Source organism: Rousettus aegyptiacus, unplaced genomic scaffold (assembly GCF_014176215.1).
Source record: "Rousettus aegyptiacus isolate mRouAeg1 unplaced genomic scaffold, mRouAeg1.p scaffold_m13_p_3, whole genome shotgun sequence".
NCBI lineage: Eukaryota > Metazoa > Chordata > Mammalia > Chiroptera > Pteropodidae > Rousettus > Rousettus aegyptiacus.
Genome location: NW_023416306.1, coordinates 149,577,247 through 149,594,414, shown reverse-complemented (window position 1 = coordinate 149,594,414; position 17,168 = coordinate 149,577,247). Strand labels below are relative to the sequence as shown.

The 17,168-nt window shown below is 44.3% G+C and overlaps 1 protein-coding gene across 7 annotated transcripts in view; it reads left to right on the top strand.

Annotated features, from left to right (window-relative positions):
* Positions 1-16,535, top strand: part of SLC8A3 (solute carrier family 8 member A3) — a 156,429-nt gene extending 139,894 nt beyond the window's left edge. For 3 of the 7 annotated variants that reach the window (XM_036217993.1, XM_016131283.2, XM_016131284.2), the window contains 5 exons: positions 4,492-4,509; positions 8,424-8,548; positions 9,077-9,176; positions 10,882-11,157; positions 13,582-16,529. In XM_036217993.1, coding sequence (XP_036073886.1) covers positions 4,492-4,509; positions 8,424-8,548; positions 9,077-9,176; positions 10,882-11,157; positions 13,582-13,958 — 896 coding nt within the window. In that variant the 3' untranslated portion in view covers positions 13,959-16,529. Of the gene's footprint in view, positions 1,713-4,491; positions 4,510-8,423; positions 8,549-9,076; positions 9,177-10,881; positions 11,158-13,581 lie in introns of all 7 variants that reach the window. The other 4 variants (XM_016131291.2, XM_016131288.2, XM_016131290.2 and 1 more) reach the window with 4 other exon arrangements.
* The last annotated feature ends 633 nt before the right edge of the window (positions 16,536-17,168 follow it).

Here is a 17,168-nt window from a genome sequence, read left to right as displayed (position 1 = left end):
GCTTCTGAGGTATTCATATAATCTGCAATCCTGAGCTATTCTTCTTCCCTTTCACATCCCACCCCCTCCTATTCCACCTCTGTTCCTAGCCCAAGGTAAGGTACTTTATTCAGGCTACTTTAGCATAATGCAATCTCTAAAGAGTCTGAAAAATAAAGAGGATGTAATTCCAAGTGTGAAAATCTCCCTGGGTAGAGGGCCCTGGAAACAGACTGACATTGGACAGGCTCAGAGTATTGACTTATGGGTTTTCCAATTGGAGAAGGGACTCTAAATGGTGTAGTTGGTGTTGATCCTTGAGAAACAAGTATTGGATGGTTCACAGAAGCCATGTCTTTGCTTCACATCTGCAAATGAGCATGTCACCCAGATCCCACAATAACCCTCATACTATACCAGAGAAGTAGCCTCATCTCCTTTCCTGTGGACATGCATCTTGGAATATCTGCCAGGGTTCCACTCCTAAAGGACTGACTATGTTGCAGTCATTGAAGAACATGATTGGAAGCCACTACTTTGAAAGCGTTGGAGGAATATAAGTGGGAATGGGTAAGGGTGCTCTTGGGAAATACCAAGAGGAGGACATTCACACTCCCCTTCCGGAGACATATGCTGGTGAGTGCCTCATGGAAGATGAAATAGTGAGATCCACCTGTTTGTCAAAAAGAGGTGATTATTCTGCATCTACTTTGTATTCACACAACAAAGACCATCATAAAGCCTTTCACCCAAGGACAGACCTAAGAGATTTGGCAACTTCACTCTCAAAGCCTCATTGACAGGTCTTCTCAGATGCATATGATTGATCAGTTCTCACTATCTTCTGTGGACTCTCTCTGCAGATCTGACCAGTTCTATGCCCATACTGGTTTGGAGACACTTGGTGTTCTAGAAGCAGAAGCCCTCTCCATCTTCTATTACTCATCTTTTCCTTGGCCACCTAATAAGTTGCTGCCGTGAACTTGATTGCCAGAGAGTACTGGAAGAAAGAAAAAATCTCTGGTTCCATTGCTTCCAAGATTGTATTCTTGCCAATCCTCTAGTTTCTGCCACCAAGAATATTCTCAGAAATTGTCTCAACACCTGTCCCACCCCATCTCCATCACCGTTGTGCATTTACTCCACATCTTCATGATTGGTTGAAGGCTGCAGACATATATAGGGTCATTGTAAACTGGCGTCATCAATTTCCACGGTCCCATCTACCTCGGTGCAAATGAAAGCAGCACAAAGGATCACACGGGGTTGCTGGAAAGAAGACGGTGCCTCCGAACAAGAAGAATAGGTTGGAAGTCTGTCCGTGACTTTATTCCACCAGTAAAGAGGCTCTTCTTTTCTAACTCCCCAACATACCCCTATCAACAGCAGGACAGAGAGTGACCGAAGGTGAACCTTCAAGAGGCTTGGTCCAATGCAAATGCCTGTGTGTCTACTCCCCATTTGAGAACGCCTTTTGGCTACACTGGATTCTTTGTCCAAGGAGTTGTCAGCAAAGCCCTGGTGGATTCTAGTCCTGGGGGTAGCATAGCTAAGAAGACAAGGATTTCATCAAGTCGTTGGTGTGCTATGCCCCCTGGTCTTCTCAGGGACCAAGAGGTGAAGATGGACAGTGATAACAGAAAATGTGTGCTTTCTTGCATCCTGTTCTATTGTCTATAGGATTAATTTTCAGTTTCTTCAGATCTTCCCATATTTTGGCATCAGATCATAAGGTGAAATGTCACAAAACTTGGTTGCCTAGACTCAGAATCAAATGAAAACCCACCCTGATTTCCAGAATTCCCTGCTGTTCTTGGAGTGAGAAATGGCACAACGGAAATTGCTTTCCATTATCACTGCTACATGGGAGAGTCTCTGCATGGTCAAAACAACAATTGCATTACCAAAAAAAAAAAAAATAGGACTTGATTGGAAATAGGAGATTCTATTCTTGGCAAACAAAACAGATTTCAGAGGTTAGAGTAGAAGTTTGGACAAGCTAAGGGAGAGGAAATGGGGAAATGAATAGGAAACACGGTAGGTCCAGAACAGGGAAAGTGCTGGGATCTAGAGTGGACTTCTGAAAGCAACGCCAGGTAGCATAGTCAAGGCTGCTAGGCCTGGGCCTGGACATTGAAAGTCTCAGGTGGGAGGGGAAAGCACTCTCCCCCAAGAATGGGGCCTGTTTGTGCCTCCTCTCACCACGTCCATGGGTTCACCCTGCAAGCTTCCCAGATGCTTCCAGTGATTCACGTAGCTGTGCTGTTTCCCGCTTGTCCCTGGCATGTCTAGAAGGGAGAGACCACTCTCACCTGACCCTGGAGACCAGTAGAGGGAAAGTTCAGCTCCAACTTCTCTCATCAGCAGCAGCAGGAAGAACACCCTGGAGGTATTGTGTCACTCGAAGGTGGGCTACTTGGATGTCACTGACCCATCTAAAACTGATAGTCGGAAAGTCTCAGATTAGTGGAGACAGCAACCAAATAATGGTGTGATTTCAGCTGACTGCAAGCCCTCTTGCTGTGCTAGGGATGATCCTGGTGTTGGGAAGTATGTCTGAGCGAAAAACAGGGCAGCAGGAACCTTTTGGAAGAGCTGCCCCTTTTCTGGCCTACCTGGGAACATTGATGCATTTGGGTCTCTGGTCTCCACTAGAAGTTGGGGTCAAGAAAGGGCTGTTCCATGCAGATCCATAGAAGGAGCAGAATGAACAAGCTCTCTTGCTCTTTAGCTACTATCTATCTATCTATCTATCTATCTATCTATCATCTATCTATCTATCTATAATCTATCTATCTATGTATCTGTCTATCTATCATCTATCTATTATCATCTATCTACCTATGTATGTATGTATGTATGTATGTATGTATGTGTCTATCATCTATGTATGTATTTATGTATGCATATATTTATCATCTGCCTACCTACCTACCTACCTACATACATATCTATCTATCATGTATGTATGTATGTATGTATGTATGTATGTATGTATGTATCTACTATCTATCTATAATCTATCATTTATCTATCTCAATGCAATAAAGATATCCCTTGATCCATTACCCCTTTGAAGTCCACATGGGACAAACCAGAAAAAAACAGTTGCTGCTTATATACCATAAAGATTCTGGATCCACATGTGTCTTCAGTGCCTGTGCATATGGGATGATGGATCACAGGCCTGAGTTGCATTTCTAGATTTTTAGAAGAAACAACTCAAAAACACTCTCCCTCCCACTGTTTCCTCAGCAACCTTTTTCAGTCACCAGCTGTGCCAAGAGTACATGGCAGGATATTTCCAGAACTTTTATTTGACAATAGCCAGGGAGTAAGGGGCTGCACTATAACCATCGAGATGAAAATGTGATATGTCACAAGAATGTTTTATTTTGGGGACCTTGAAATCTAAAAGAATTTAGCATAAATACAAATTTAGGGACTATGGACAACCTATGTTGGGTACATCTTTAACTCAGCTTTCCGGTCCATGTAGGGACCTTGTATTTGTCATCTTCCATGTACGAATAACTTTCAGTCTATGTCAGTCTATGAATATGACAGCCTCTCTGGTCTAGAATGTCTGGACACTGATTTAGCCTGTCCTTTCTGGAACAAAAAGGCCACCATTCAGATATGTAGCACCACAAGATTTATAAAAAAATATAATTGCCAAAATAGTCAGCAAATAACAGACTTTACTGAACAATTACTAGTTGCAGTGACTTTGCTAGGCACAGGTGATATAAAATTATAGGAGCATGTGGCCCTGACATCCAGGCTATATCTATAAAAAGATAAACCAATCAAGGAAAATTCTGCAGGTCTTAACCTTCTCACTCGGTCATTTCTCTTTTTTGTGGGGTGGGGCGGGGAGGAGGACTCAAAGTTCTGGCTGACATGGTAGCCATTTGTGGCCATGGAAATGTTACAGGCACTGAGAGGCTGAGCATGATCTGATTATGAGGTTAGGGATAGAAGATTGAACTGGACACTGTTCCACTCTTGTACACCAACACTCAGTGCCCTGAGCTCCTATTTAAGCCCCAGGGTCATATTCTCTACTGATAAGCCAGCTACTCTGGCCAGGTTGCAACCTGTACAGTTTTCAACGTAACTGCTTCTCACTCCTTTACAGAATGGACGTGATAATGTGATTTCTTAGAAGATCACGAATGACCAATTCTGTCTCTGCTCTACCTACTTGGTTCCCCTGTCCTCCTTCTCCTGTCCCTAGCCCTCAGAGTTGCAGGGAAGGCATGGGGGGAACTCTCATAACTGCAGGGCCCTGGTGCTCAGCAGTCTCTGCAGTGGCCCACACCCCTTGCTGCTGCTGCTGCGCATGCTCCAAATGCTGCCTTTCGCATGTGGCTACAGAGCTCTCACCTACTAAGCTCACTGCTTTCCTTATGCTGCTGAAACCACAAAGCCTGGGGACGCTTCAGAGATGGGACCTTAATGTTCTTTCCTTTTCTTTCTTCCCCTTGTCTGGTATCCATTTGCAAACAGCGCTCCTGTTGTCTCCAGGTAAGAAGTGTTTTGCCCCCTCTTTTTTAATTCCTGCCAGTGCTTTTATTTAATTTGAAGACCAATGTCCTTTAATTTATTTAATAGAAACTGTAAGCTCAAGTTAAACTGACACGTTCTCCTAAAAACTCAGAGATTTATTTTTTTTTGTTTGAATTAATCATGAGGAAGTAGGCAATTCCTTGGGCACCATTTCCATTGGTGGATGTGGGTACAGTCACAGACCAATCCTCTCTGGGACTGGGAAGAGAACTGAAACTTACCAAAGAGATGGTGGGTCATAGACTTCTCCTGAGTCTTAATTTGTCTGTCATCTCATATGGGGCAAGAGAGGATGAGAGTCAGAGCTGAATCTCCTAATAGGATCATGATGAGATTTGAAAGAAAATACTTTGATCCTGAGCAATCCAGGGGAAAATAATCAGTAGCTGCTGTGAGAACATGAAAAGCAATTTTTAAAGAATCTGGAATTGTAATGATCCTGGAGATCTTCCATCTTATCACAGCCAAGGTCTGAATTGCTAGAACTTTGGTTCGTCATTGACACTTGAAGTCACGTGTGCCATGAACAACAAGAATTGGGATATTATTGGAGCTGAAGGTAATTGTCCAGCTGGAAATTAAAATTTTAGAAAATTTATTTTGGAGAGATTCTCATGCAGAATCTAGATCCTATTGTAGGACATACACCTACTTTAAGAGCACTTTGGTGCAGGCAGAGTGAACTATATGAGCTGTCTCAAATTTTGTTAAAAGAACATTTCACACAGTATAAGTTCTTCAAACACATAAAAAAAATTAAGGTCATTTAAGAGGGAAACATCTTATAGAATTCATTGGTGTTCAATGCCACCTGCAGGCTCCACCTTGGGTTTGAGCAGGGGCAGTATACATAGTAAGGACATTTGCCTTTTTGGATCCTTAAACAAAAAATGTAGTTTAACCTCTACATTTTCCTTTTCTGAAAAAAAAAAAGTTACTCCAGTTTCCCTGTTCTCCTGCTTCCTTTTTATACTAATAGTGTAAGAACTACCTCCGACCCATGTATCCCACTATTCTCCCAGGGTATTTATGTCTAGTACTCCCACCAACCACACACATATACATACAACAAACATTGTGATTTAATTTAAGTTTCTTTATGCCTTCGATGTGTTTGCACAAATACCAATAGAAGCTAAAAAAGGAAAAGAAGGTGTCATTTCCTAGGTCTTTCAATCTGTAAACCTTTAATTTAAGAGCCCTTGGTTTAACTTTAAATTCACTGGAAGTTTTAAATCTTTGTTTGAGTTTTCCTGGGTGGACAGGCAAACATGGTTAACAATGCCTAGTGGTGAAAGATGTTCGTTCTGAGCTACACCACAAAGTTCAGGGACCTGGGAGTGAAAGCACTGGCTGCATCGCCACATTTCTTTCTGAGGATGCCTGTAGAACATTCGTGCCAATTTGTTCCCGTCTGGCCTGGCAAGTTCTTTGTTCTTTTCAATATTTGCTCAATCTTTCATCCTATTCATTCTCATTCTCTCTCTCTCTCTCTCTCTCTCTCTCTCTCTCTCTCTCTCTCTCTCTCTCTCTCTCTCTCTCTCCCCCCCCTCTTCCTCTCCCTCTCCCTTTCCTTCTCTCTCCCACTCCTTCCCTTCCTCCCTCCCCTCCTTCTGCTTCAGTTTCTGCCTCTGCCTCCCTCTCCCCTCCTCATTTTTCTGAATTTGAGAGTTTGTTTAGTCGCTCTGAATATCAACATCGCCTGCCATTTATTCTCTTTGCTTGAAATTCTGAAGAGTCACATAGAGAAGCGATAGGATCACTATGGTCTTTTAGGTTTGAGATTTATCACTCTCTCAAGAAATTAACTTAATTCGAATTTAAGGAATGATTATTACAAAAATAGAATAAGGGAGGAATTATTACCAAGCCAAAACACTAAATCAGAGCTGATTTAAATGGAATCCATTAACAGGTATATAGAATGTCTTTCTGGGGCTGAGAGAGATCCAAAGATAGAGGATTGATTATTTGTCAAAGACATTTCTGCAGAAGCCAGATGGGAAAACCGATTGTCACCACAGAGGTGGACAGGTCAGTAGGTTGATCAATATCCTGCCAGATGGATACAATGCTAGATTGATTGCTAGACAAGGGGTTAGACAGGTACATTTACATGTCACTGGAGAGCTCATTGTGTTGGTATGAAGTTCTTGTGGCACACGTAAAGTATAACATGGGGGAATTGGGAGGGGGAATAATACTGTCACTGTTAGGATAGTCATTGCAATATGGTTCCAAAACCCACAGGCAGAGGGAGAGCACCATGATTTTAAGAAATCTATCTATTTTTCCAAAGGCTTTTTTTCTCAGAGTGGCTTGCAGTCTGGCTTCTAGGATCACTGATTTCATAGCCAGAACCCTGGATATACCCAGATTTACCTTCAGAATTAACTAACAAGAGACTCAGAATTAATGGATTCAATAAATGAAGGCTGCTAGAGGGTGTCTACTAACTTAGAAATATACAGTAGGACATAGAACTTTGAGAAATCATTGTTTCTGAAAGTCGTCACCAACTCTAATGGAAGGACAGCACCATGGACAGCTCCTAAACATTTTGGGATTGCCTTCTACGTGTGGTGCCAGAAGCACTGAGCGGAAACAGCCAGCTCAGGAATCTTCTGCACACTGTGTTACCACCTAGTCAGGCCAACTAAGAAATCCTTATATGAGACAGGCTCCCTGCTTAGTAACTTACACACTTGGCTTATAGTCCTCTCAGTGAATTCCTTGCCTGGCAACCTCAAGAACTCGAGTCTCACCCCTCCCCACATTTCGCCAGTTCCCAAGATAGAGAGTAAAGAAGACCTTCTTGGCCTCTGACCCAGTTTGTCCTTCAGATTATCCAAAGACTAGAGGATTTCCTTAGGAAATTCGCTGTGTGCAATGAAAGCAATTAAGGAGACGAATAAAAGAATTAATTGCATGTAAGAACGTGGACTTGGATGGAAAGATGTTTAAATGAGCTCTGAAAGAAACAGGCTGCCAAGAGCAATTTTCTAATCAAAGGGGAATAAAAAGATTCGATCTCTATTTCACTCTAATCCAGAAAACATGTCTTCATGGTAAAGTGGTCTTAAAATGAACTCGTCAGCTGAAGTGGAAAATTTTCTAACTATTCATCATAAGAAGGGACTACTGGTAATTGAGTCAAGACGCTAAGGGACACAGGGAATGCTTCAAAAGAAAGTAAAGAAAGATCTTTTTGTTGTTGTGTTTTTGAACAAATATTTATGTTCCAGAAGAAATGTGCTTGCTTTTTATAGAAATCCTGAGGAACTTGATTGGAAAATCATGAAGTTTTTTGGGAAATCTTCCAAGTTTCTCATTGTGAGGATAATATTCACTTCCATGAAATGTAGATATTCCTGGAAATATCCCCCCCTTTGTCCTTTATGAAAGGGACAGTGCCAAGAGTATTGGAAATAGATGTGAATGTGAACCAATGGACATTACACTTGAATTAGATGTGCCTCTGACCTCCAAGAACACTCACCTGAAGTAGCTGACGAGTCAGGCACAACAGTTCAAAATAGTTCAAAGTCAAGAGATATGTTCCCAACTCTTCAGTATCTCTCCATATGACTTGGGCACTTTTCTTGGTATTTATCAGGTCTTTGGGTCACGTGGCCCACTGAGATATAAAATGGAAAGAGCAATGTTTATCCCAGGTCTACAAGGAACCCCTTCATGATCTGATGGTCATAATTTGTTCAGCACTTTATAGAAAGAGGCACTCAAGAATACACAAAATTCCCATTTCCAAGAGCTATTTAGTTTATGTCCACTGCCCAGCCTAACACTCTGAGCTTTAGACTTTTAGGGAATGGAGAAAGTGCTAAAGCTAGTCTGATTTTGTTTTGTTGCAGAGGTGACAGACAGGAAGCTGACTATGGAGGAAGAGGAAGCCAAGAGGATAGCAGAAATGGGAAAGCCAGTATTGGGTCAACACCCCAAACTAGAGGTCATCATTGAAGAGTCCTATGAGTTCAAGGTCAGGCCATAAGTGAGATCTAATTGAATAACAGAGTAATGGGGTGGGAGGTAGAAGACCTGGAGTTTAGTTCCGGTTTTCCCACTGAATTTACGAAGTTGAAAATGAACAAATCACTTGCTCGCCCCAGTCTCAGTTTCCCCATTTGTAACATGGAACAAATAGTGCTGGCTATTTTGTGTCCAAGGAATGTTATGAGGAAACGTAACAGCATATGGAATAGATGTGTCATTGCTATGGTTTAACTGTATTTTTAAAACAAAGATACTAAAATTTACTACTTCAGGGCAAGGTTTATTGATATCATTATTGTTCTCTATTGTATTACTCTAAATATCCAACATCAGCGGTCACAACCAAAGAAAATGGAAATAGAAGGGTTTCCCCAGAAGATACCTCCCAAGCCCACCCATGCGTAACTTTCAGAACGCATGGAGCAAGGTATCTTTCATTCCCTTGAAATACCAGAATCCTCAATGGTTCTGAGCATTCTAACCTCATGGTTCCAAGTTTTTATTTCCCTGACAGAGTACAGTGGACAAATTGATCAAGAAGACAAACTTGGCCTTGGTTGTGGGGACTCATTCCTGGAGGGACCAATTCATGGAAGCCATCACTGTCAGTGCAGGTAAGAGGTCTCAAGATAGGTACAGGCTTTGCTGGGAGAAGCAGGTAACATCGGAGAAGGAAGAACACAGCCCTATCAACAACCCACCAAATTCTGGGAGGCCTTGGTGTCCAGTCTTCCCACCTCTAGTCTTAGATGTTTGCATTTCACTAGGCCTCTTTGAAAAGGATCATGGGTAACTAAAAGAACATGGCTATCCCTGACTTCGAATCCTGGTTCTGCTGTGTAAACTAGGACAAGTTATCCTCTGTAGGCCTCAATTTCCTCATCCAAAAAGGGAACTATTGCTACCTTTCTGAGAAAAAAATAAATAGAAAGATACAGTCTGGTACCAAGTGTGAGCTCAGTAAATTCTGTTTTCCATCATTCCTTCTTCTCATTACTTTGGTCCTCATTTTTGTCAAATGGAGAACTATTCTGATTTGAAACACAGGTGTCTGGAGTTTCTAAAATCTCAGCATTGACTGGAAGACCTCTATCTGGGATGATTTCAAACTTCTTTGTCACGTACTGACCAGTTCCCTCAGTGGGGACCCACAGCACAGCCAGTGTCCCGGGACTCCACAGACATGTTGCGATGGGGATGGGAAGGCTCTCACCACCGCTGAGGCCTCCTTGCACTGCCGAGCATTACTGGCCTGGTCTCTTTTCTTGAGCTTTTGTTGTCATAGCAACCTACAGGGTCATATCCTCGAGGCCCCAGAGCCACTGCAAACGCACAGCCAGGGAGAGAGAGCTGCTGCCACCGCTGCTGCCCTGCTTTTCACATCGCCTGCTTCAAATACTCCCAGTGCCCTCTCCAATGACCTTACTTCGCCCCTAAAGAGACAATAACGGAATGTAGGCCACATAATCTAACCCCCTTCCTTTTCAAACGAGGGAACTGAGGTTCAGAGACAAGAGATGATTTACACCGAGTTATAGATTCTCTTCACGGCAAAGCTGCAGTTGGCACTCCGGTGTCCTGACTCTGGCTCTTTCGAAACCCAGCTTCCATGTGTGTATGTGCAAAATATTACAGAGGTTGCCCTTGACAAGGCGCCAGCACGCCTCAGCACATCCTCTCCTCCCGGGCTGCTGAATGGGCAAGTCTGCCCACATTTCTTGGCAAGGACAAATGGCTCTCATCCCCACTTGTCTCATGGGATATTTAGGGGATGGCACTGGCTCTGTGGTATGCCTGCATGATCTGGAATGACAGCCATCCCTCTGGGGACAGATAACGACCAGAACCATGAGGTTATTGCTACAGTCATGTCAGAAAAATTATAAAGAGCCCCACTGGTGTCCGGTGAAAAGTGGGTACCTTGCTGATTACACTTTTTTTTCAGCTGGGCAACCAACTGCAGTCTGCTCCATTCTCCTCTCTTTCTCCTCCACTGCCTCACCCCTCTCATGGTCTCCCACACTATCTCTTAATTTCTTTCCTCTCTTCCTTGTTCTCCAATTCTCTTTCTCCAACTCTCCCCTGGGTACCCTACATTCAGAATGCCCAGTGAGGCACCCCGGCTCATTTCCCATTTCCCAGCCATTTTCTGGTGCCCAGGCCCTGGCCCATGCCAGCTGCCCAGGAGAGAGCTGGAGCCTCCTTCCAGTTGATGATGTTCATGATGTGAGTTAGACTCGACTTTCTCGAGAATGGGGATCTGACCTCTGGGGATCTGACCTCGCTGCCCTTTCCTGGGCATGTTTATCTTGCCTCCAGCAGGGGACGAGGATGAGGATGAGTCAGGCGAGGAGCGGCTGCCATCCTGCTTTGACTACGTCATGCACTTCCTGACGGTCTTCTGGAAAGTGCTGTTTGCCTGCGTGCCCCCCACAGAGTACTGCCACGGCTGGGCCTGCTTCATCGTCTCCATTCTCATCATCGGCATGCTCACGGCCATCATCGGGGACCTGGCCTCTCACTTCGGCTGCACGATTGGCCTCAAGGACTCAGTCACAGCTGTCGTTTTTGTGGCATTTGGCACTTCTGTGCCAGGTGAGAGTGAGGGGTGCTTGGATTTGCAAAGAGGTTATTACTGGGTTTAAGTGACCCCTGCACTTTGCCTCATTATCTTCCTTACCATCTCAGATCAGAGCTTAATAGATTCTCTGCCCCTAGGGTACCCAAAAGTCAATCAAAGAGATTAATGGTAATATTAATAATGAAAGCTAACATTTCTTTGAGCACTTTTGATGTATCAAGAACTATGTATGCTAAACAATGTACATGTTTCATCCCTGTAATGCTCACCAAAACCCTATTCAATAGTGACACTTACTGTCCTCACTTGACAGATGGGGAAACTGAGGCTCACTGAGGTTATATTACCTGCCCAAGTAAGTGGCCCAATCTCTTAACTTCCATGTTATACAAATAGGCCACAAACAATGTAATTAATAGAATGTAGATATTGTTCTCCTTCTGTTTCCCTCTGGCAGTCTCTGAGGGGCTAAAGATTGACCTGCTCGGGGATGTTATTATAGAAATTCCCACAAACATTCTTGGCCTCCTCTGCTTATAAGGACACCTGTGAGTACCAAGTGTCTCCCAGTGGGACAGGCGAAGCTTAGTGAGCTCTTGTCCTATCATATGATGTGTTACATATTCTTTTTTTCCCCCTTACAAACACCTAAAGATGACAGGAACAGGCATGCACTTATTCATTCATTAGACCAATATTTACTGAGCCTGATAACAGGCTTGTGCTAGTTATTGGGGCTATAGTGGGAGGCAAGACAGACAGACATGTTTCTCCTCTTCATATGGAGTTCATAAGCTGGTGATGGAGACTACACTCAACTACTGTAATCAAAATCGTCTCAATAAGTTCTATGAAGAAAATGTACAGGTACCGTGCAATTATAAAACAGGAGGACCTGGGCCAGGGTAGGTCAGGGGTGACTTCCGAGGGAGGATATATATAAGCTGGGCTGGAAGGACAAATAGCAGTTAGCAGATAGAGAGAGGCCGCATTAGCTCAGGTTCCCCACTTAGTTCACTTGGAACCTTCAGGGTGTTTGAACTCTGAACTCCTGCTGGCCTCTCAATTGCTACAGAAAGAGAGAGCATCCTTCTTCAAGAGGATTAGGTTGAGTTTCATCAGACAAGGACTCTGCTGGCCGGACTCAGGAAAACCCTTCCTGGACCAAGAAAACAAATCTTTTTGGAGAGTAACTGAATTTACATCACACTTTAGGAAAACTTCTTCCCCAAACCACAGCACAGACCAGTGGGATTATTTATACACGGGTGAAGCAAGAGGTTCAGCTATTATGGAACTGCATTGAGTGGTAGAAAATTATATGCATGATCCAGAGAAGGCTTTGTGGAGAACATGCCCTGTGATCTCTGTTCTCCAGGCCTCAAGGGGCGGAACTATCAGAGGGAAAGGAATAGATATGCCAAAAGGAACAGATGTGGGGAGAAATTTCAGAGGATCAGAGGCAAAAAAAGCAAGGTCATAGGCAAGAGAAGGCAAGAGGCTTTCTCTGGGAGATCCGAGAAAACTGGCAACAAGGAGGGAAGCCAGGACAGCAGGGCGAGAGCTTGGAGCACTTCCAAGTCCTTGCGGTTGGTCCAGGGAACAGCTAGCAGTCTTAGGGGCTCGAAGAAGGTTTCAATATGGTCCACTTGGCTGATTTTGTGGCTTTGGCTAAGACCCTAGATGTAGGTTGATGGTAGGGAAAGGGCCCTGATGTGAGAGTTTTAGGGTTAAATCTCTTTCTCACTTCCCATGTGACCTTGGGTAGATTCCTTGACCCTTATTTTCCTTACTTCTAAAATAAAAGGGTGGCTAGTTGTTCCTGACAGTCCCTCCAATGCCCACAATCGATGCCAATGTCTAAACTCAAACAGCCTGCAGGCCCTGTGCTCCATATACTAATTGCAAAGGCAGAGGCCCCTCTTCCTTGAGTCCATAGCTCACCCTGCATGCCTTCGTCATGGTTCCCCATCATGTCCCCTGTCCCCATAAATCCAGCAGTATGTAGCACAATGCTGAGCTCATGGGCACTGAACAGTAATTGTCTGTGTTACGTGAGTAAAATTCTCCATGTGACAGTTGCAGTCAGGGATCTACCCTAAGCGTCTTCCCAGGATGTCATGGCTCCCTGGGGAGATAGAATGGGATAGCAAACTCCCCTTACTGGGGGAAAAAAAAAAGTTAAAAGGGAACAATAAACCCACTTGGTAAATCTCAGGACCAGAAAGGTCCTTATGAATCTTTCAGACTTCAGCAGATGAGGAACAGGAAGCTCAAAGAACTGAGGTGACTTGTCCAAGGCCACACAGTTTGTTAATGGCAGAGGTGCCTCTCCTTGGGCTCAACCCGCTGGGCCCAGTGCCTTTTGGACATACTCAAAGGTAGGCCCTCCACATCTCAGCCTCCCACCGTTCCCATTTGTCTCTGCCCCTTTCCAGATACCTTTGCCAGCAAAGCTGCCGCCATCCAGGACGTGTACGCAGACGCCTCCATTGGCAACGTCACAGGCAGCAACGCCGTCAACGTCTTCCTGGGCATCGGCCTGGCCTGGTCCGTGGCCGCCATCTACTGGGCCTTTCAGGGACAAGAGTTCCACGTGTCTGCAGGCACACTGGCCTTCTCCGTTACCCTGTTCACCATCTTCGCGTTCGTCTGCATCAGTGTGCTCTTGTACCGCCGGCGGCCCCACCTGGGTGGGGAGCTCGGCGGCCCTCGTGGCTGCAAGCTTGCCACGACTTGGCTCTTTGTGAGCCTGTGGCTCCTCTACATACTCTTTGCTAGTCTGGAGGCCTACTGCTACATCAAGGGGTTCTGAGCCACAGCCCGGGCCTCCAGCAGGGCAGGCCCATGACTTCTGAGAGAAGGGCACTTTACCAGGGACCTCTCTGGGATGAGCAGCCCTGGAGAGGCAACTTTAGGACCTGAGCCCCAGGAACTTCACCCAACCTAGGCCCTGGCAATGAACTAAACGGGCAGAGTCTTAATCAATCCAACGGGATGGAGGAAACACCACCCACTTTGCCAAGTATTTAAGTCAATACAAACCAACATCAGCAACAAATCCACCTCCGCCCATCTCCCCACCCATGTCCCTCACCTATAGCAAAGATCAGAACCTTTCACTATCTTCTATTTCTCCTTCTGATTATTCCTGAGCTTCTGCTTTCCTTGGGGGCAGAGTTGCTCCCGTCTGTCTAACTCGATGCATCACTGTTCTCTCACTCAGCTGGTAGGGCATGAACATGAGTCATAGCCATGTGGTTGCTTTGGGGTTCTCTTTTCATTGTAATTATTATCATGGTTGCTTTCTTTTTTTCATCAGGTTTTGCTCATTGTTTGTTTTGTCTTTTCTTTCTGAAGTTAGTGACAAAGGTGCTGTGAAGGAACTCAAGGTCTGAGCCAACAGATAGAGGCATTAATTTTCAGACACACATTCTTCCGCTGTCACCGCGTAACCGCTGTCTCTTGGCTCCGTGAAGGTCCTGTCTCCCTTCTCCTCTTTTTTGTATCTGAATTCTTAAGTGGGCTGATGATGTTTGGATGGAAGTAAGTTTGTACATACACGCGGGGCACTAAAGGAGCTCAAGGGGCGGTGGCTGGAGCAGGAGGACCTTCATATGCTTATGTCAAAATCAAATTTAAAGAAAAAGTCATTGTTCTTTTCCTTGCCCAAACCTTTCAAATTCCGTTTCATGGTGTCAATGACTATATGTTTATCCTTTTGCAGGATTCACCAAACAGAAGATATGGGACAATTATAGGGATGGAATGAGATGACAGAGGGCAGCTGGGGAAGTAAAAGGGTTTTTTTGCATTCTTAAGTATTTTTGGCTTTGTATTTGAGGCAGGAGAGGGAGGATGTCCCACTGGTGAGGTCTTTAAGGGAGAAGAGTATATTTAAAATGTCAGTGCTCCTGAGAAAGGTCAGCTTCATGGCCCCTCGTCTGATGCACTGTACTAAGAGGTCTGACTATATTTCCTGAGGTAATGCAAAAAGTTGGAGGTTTATAAGAAAATAACGTATTTTTCTCATTGCCCCTGAACTCCTAGATCATGTTTGAAAACATTTTCACAAGATAGGAATTGGAATTCCTCATCTCTCCCACATTCCTGCTTGGTTTTGAGCCTCCTGAAGCTCCTTTTCCAGCCCGTGGGCTATTTCTTGCCCCAGTAGGAAAAATCTTAGTTGCCATAATCCCATGGAACTTGGGTTTATATAAAAAGAGATTATCATGCCCTACAGACCTTTTCCCAACAAATTTTGAAGGGACCTGGCTTTAAAACACACACACACATACGCACACACATACACACACACACCACACACACACAACACACATGTAAAATCACCACAAAACTGCCCACAAATCTTCAGGCTTTCTGCATTGACATAAGTGAATTTTTTAAGGGGGGAAAAAAAAGAAATTAAAAAAACACCTGTTTAGTTTTAAACACATTTTATAAGAAAAAAATAAACTAAAAAAGAAACAGTGCTCATGTCATAAGATATGCTGACAGTTGCCAGTGGAAATGTTGGGTTGGTTTTTAAAAAAAAATAAAAAAAAATAAAGCTATACTTATATCTCTCTAAATACAGCTTGCTTCTGCCCATGTTTCTCCAGGAGAAGTTCCAGGGGCCACCTTGTGTTTCTTCTGGAGCAGATGTGGTTGAGGTGAAGGTGTCGTCTCATATTTGTATCTCCTATTTGTAGCTATTGTCTCCTTAGATGCCAATGTGTCAGACCCAGTATTTGTAAAGCAGAAGGCGCTTCAGGGAAACTCCTGAAATTGTCAAAATCTGGGCTTTAAGATACTGGAGGACATAAGCAATAGAGCTGCGATGATTAAAGAAGAAGGAGGTTCTTGTACTAGAAAGGCATGCTGGGGCAGGATTCCAGCTAGGCAGACAGTGCCCCGGATCTATTACCAATAGGCATATTTGTTCATTTGTTTACTGATCATTCATTCAACAAATGTAATTTGAATACCTCTATGCATTGAGCTACCTTCTAGTGATACAGGAAGAGTAAGATAGAATTTCTAACCTCAAGAAACTAACAGTCCAGCAGGAGAGGTAAAACTTCTTTTAACCAAGGCTCTTTTGGTTACAAGAAACAGAAACCCATTAAACTAGTTCAAGAAATGGAGGGAGGCAGTACTGCACGGCCTGCTGGGGGATGTCTGGAACCCAAGGCGGGAGGCAGAGCAGCCCACAGGAACCTGAAAACCCTCAGGAACCAAGGCCACTCTCCACCTCCCCAAACCATGTAGCATCCCCTGTCCTTGCTTCCTTCTCCCTCTGGGCCTTTTCCCCTTCCTCTCCTTTCCAAGGTGCTTCCTCTGCTTTGCTTGTCTTATACCTGGTCCAGCACAGCCACCAGGCCTGATGCCACGTCAAGACCTCATAGCTTTATTCCCCCAAACTAACTTAAACATCCCTTTTTTAGCCTGAGTGCAAATTCTGAATGAGGAGAATGGGGTCAATTTTCCGTCCCCAAAGGGCCATTCCCAAAAGGCGGAATCCTTCGTAGAAGAAGGCTGTGTCATGGTGGTTGGGGTGCCTGTGGACTGCCTACTTTGTGTCAGGTATCCACTCCCGGTTCAAACAACTCAGGTAAGGAGAGGAGGGTGGCAAGCACACTGTACATTCTATTGCTCTCTCCGAAAGCTAAGTGTTGGGCCACCAAGGTACAAATAATAATTAGAGTTCTATGTCGCGAGCACTCTGAGAGGCATAAACCATGGGAGCACAGTGGAAAGAAAGGCAAACAACTGGGACCTGGGAAAGACTTCAAGGAGAAGGCAACATTTAAGAAGGGTCTTAAAAGGAAGAATAAATAGTGATTTACCCTGAAGGACAGACAAAAAGCAACCGTGTGCTCAAAGGCATGAGGCGGGGTGAAACAGCATGCGGTACAGTCGTGGACCAACAGCAGTGCATGGCGAGAGCATAGAGTTCAATAGGCACCAAACAACACAAACAAGCAGGCAGGGAGAAGGGTTTGACTAAAAAGCATGTTCAGTT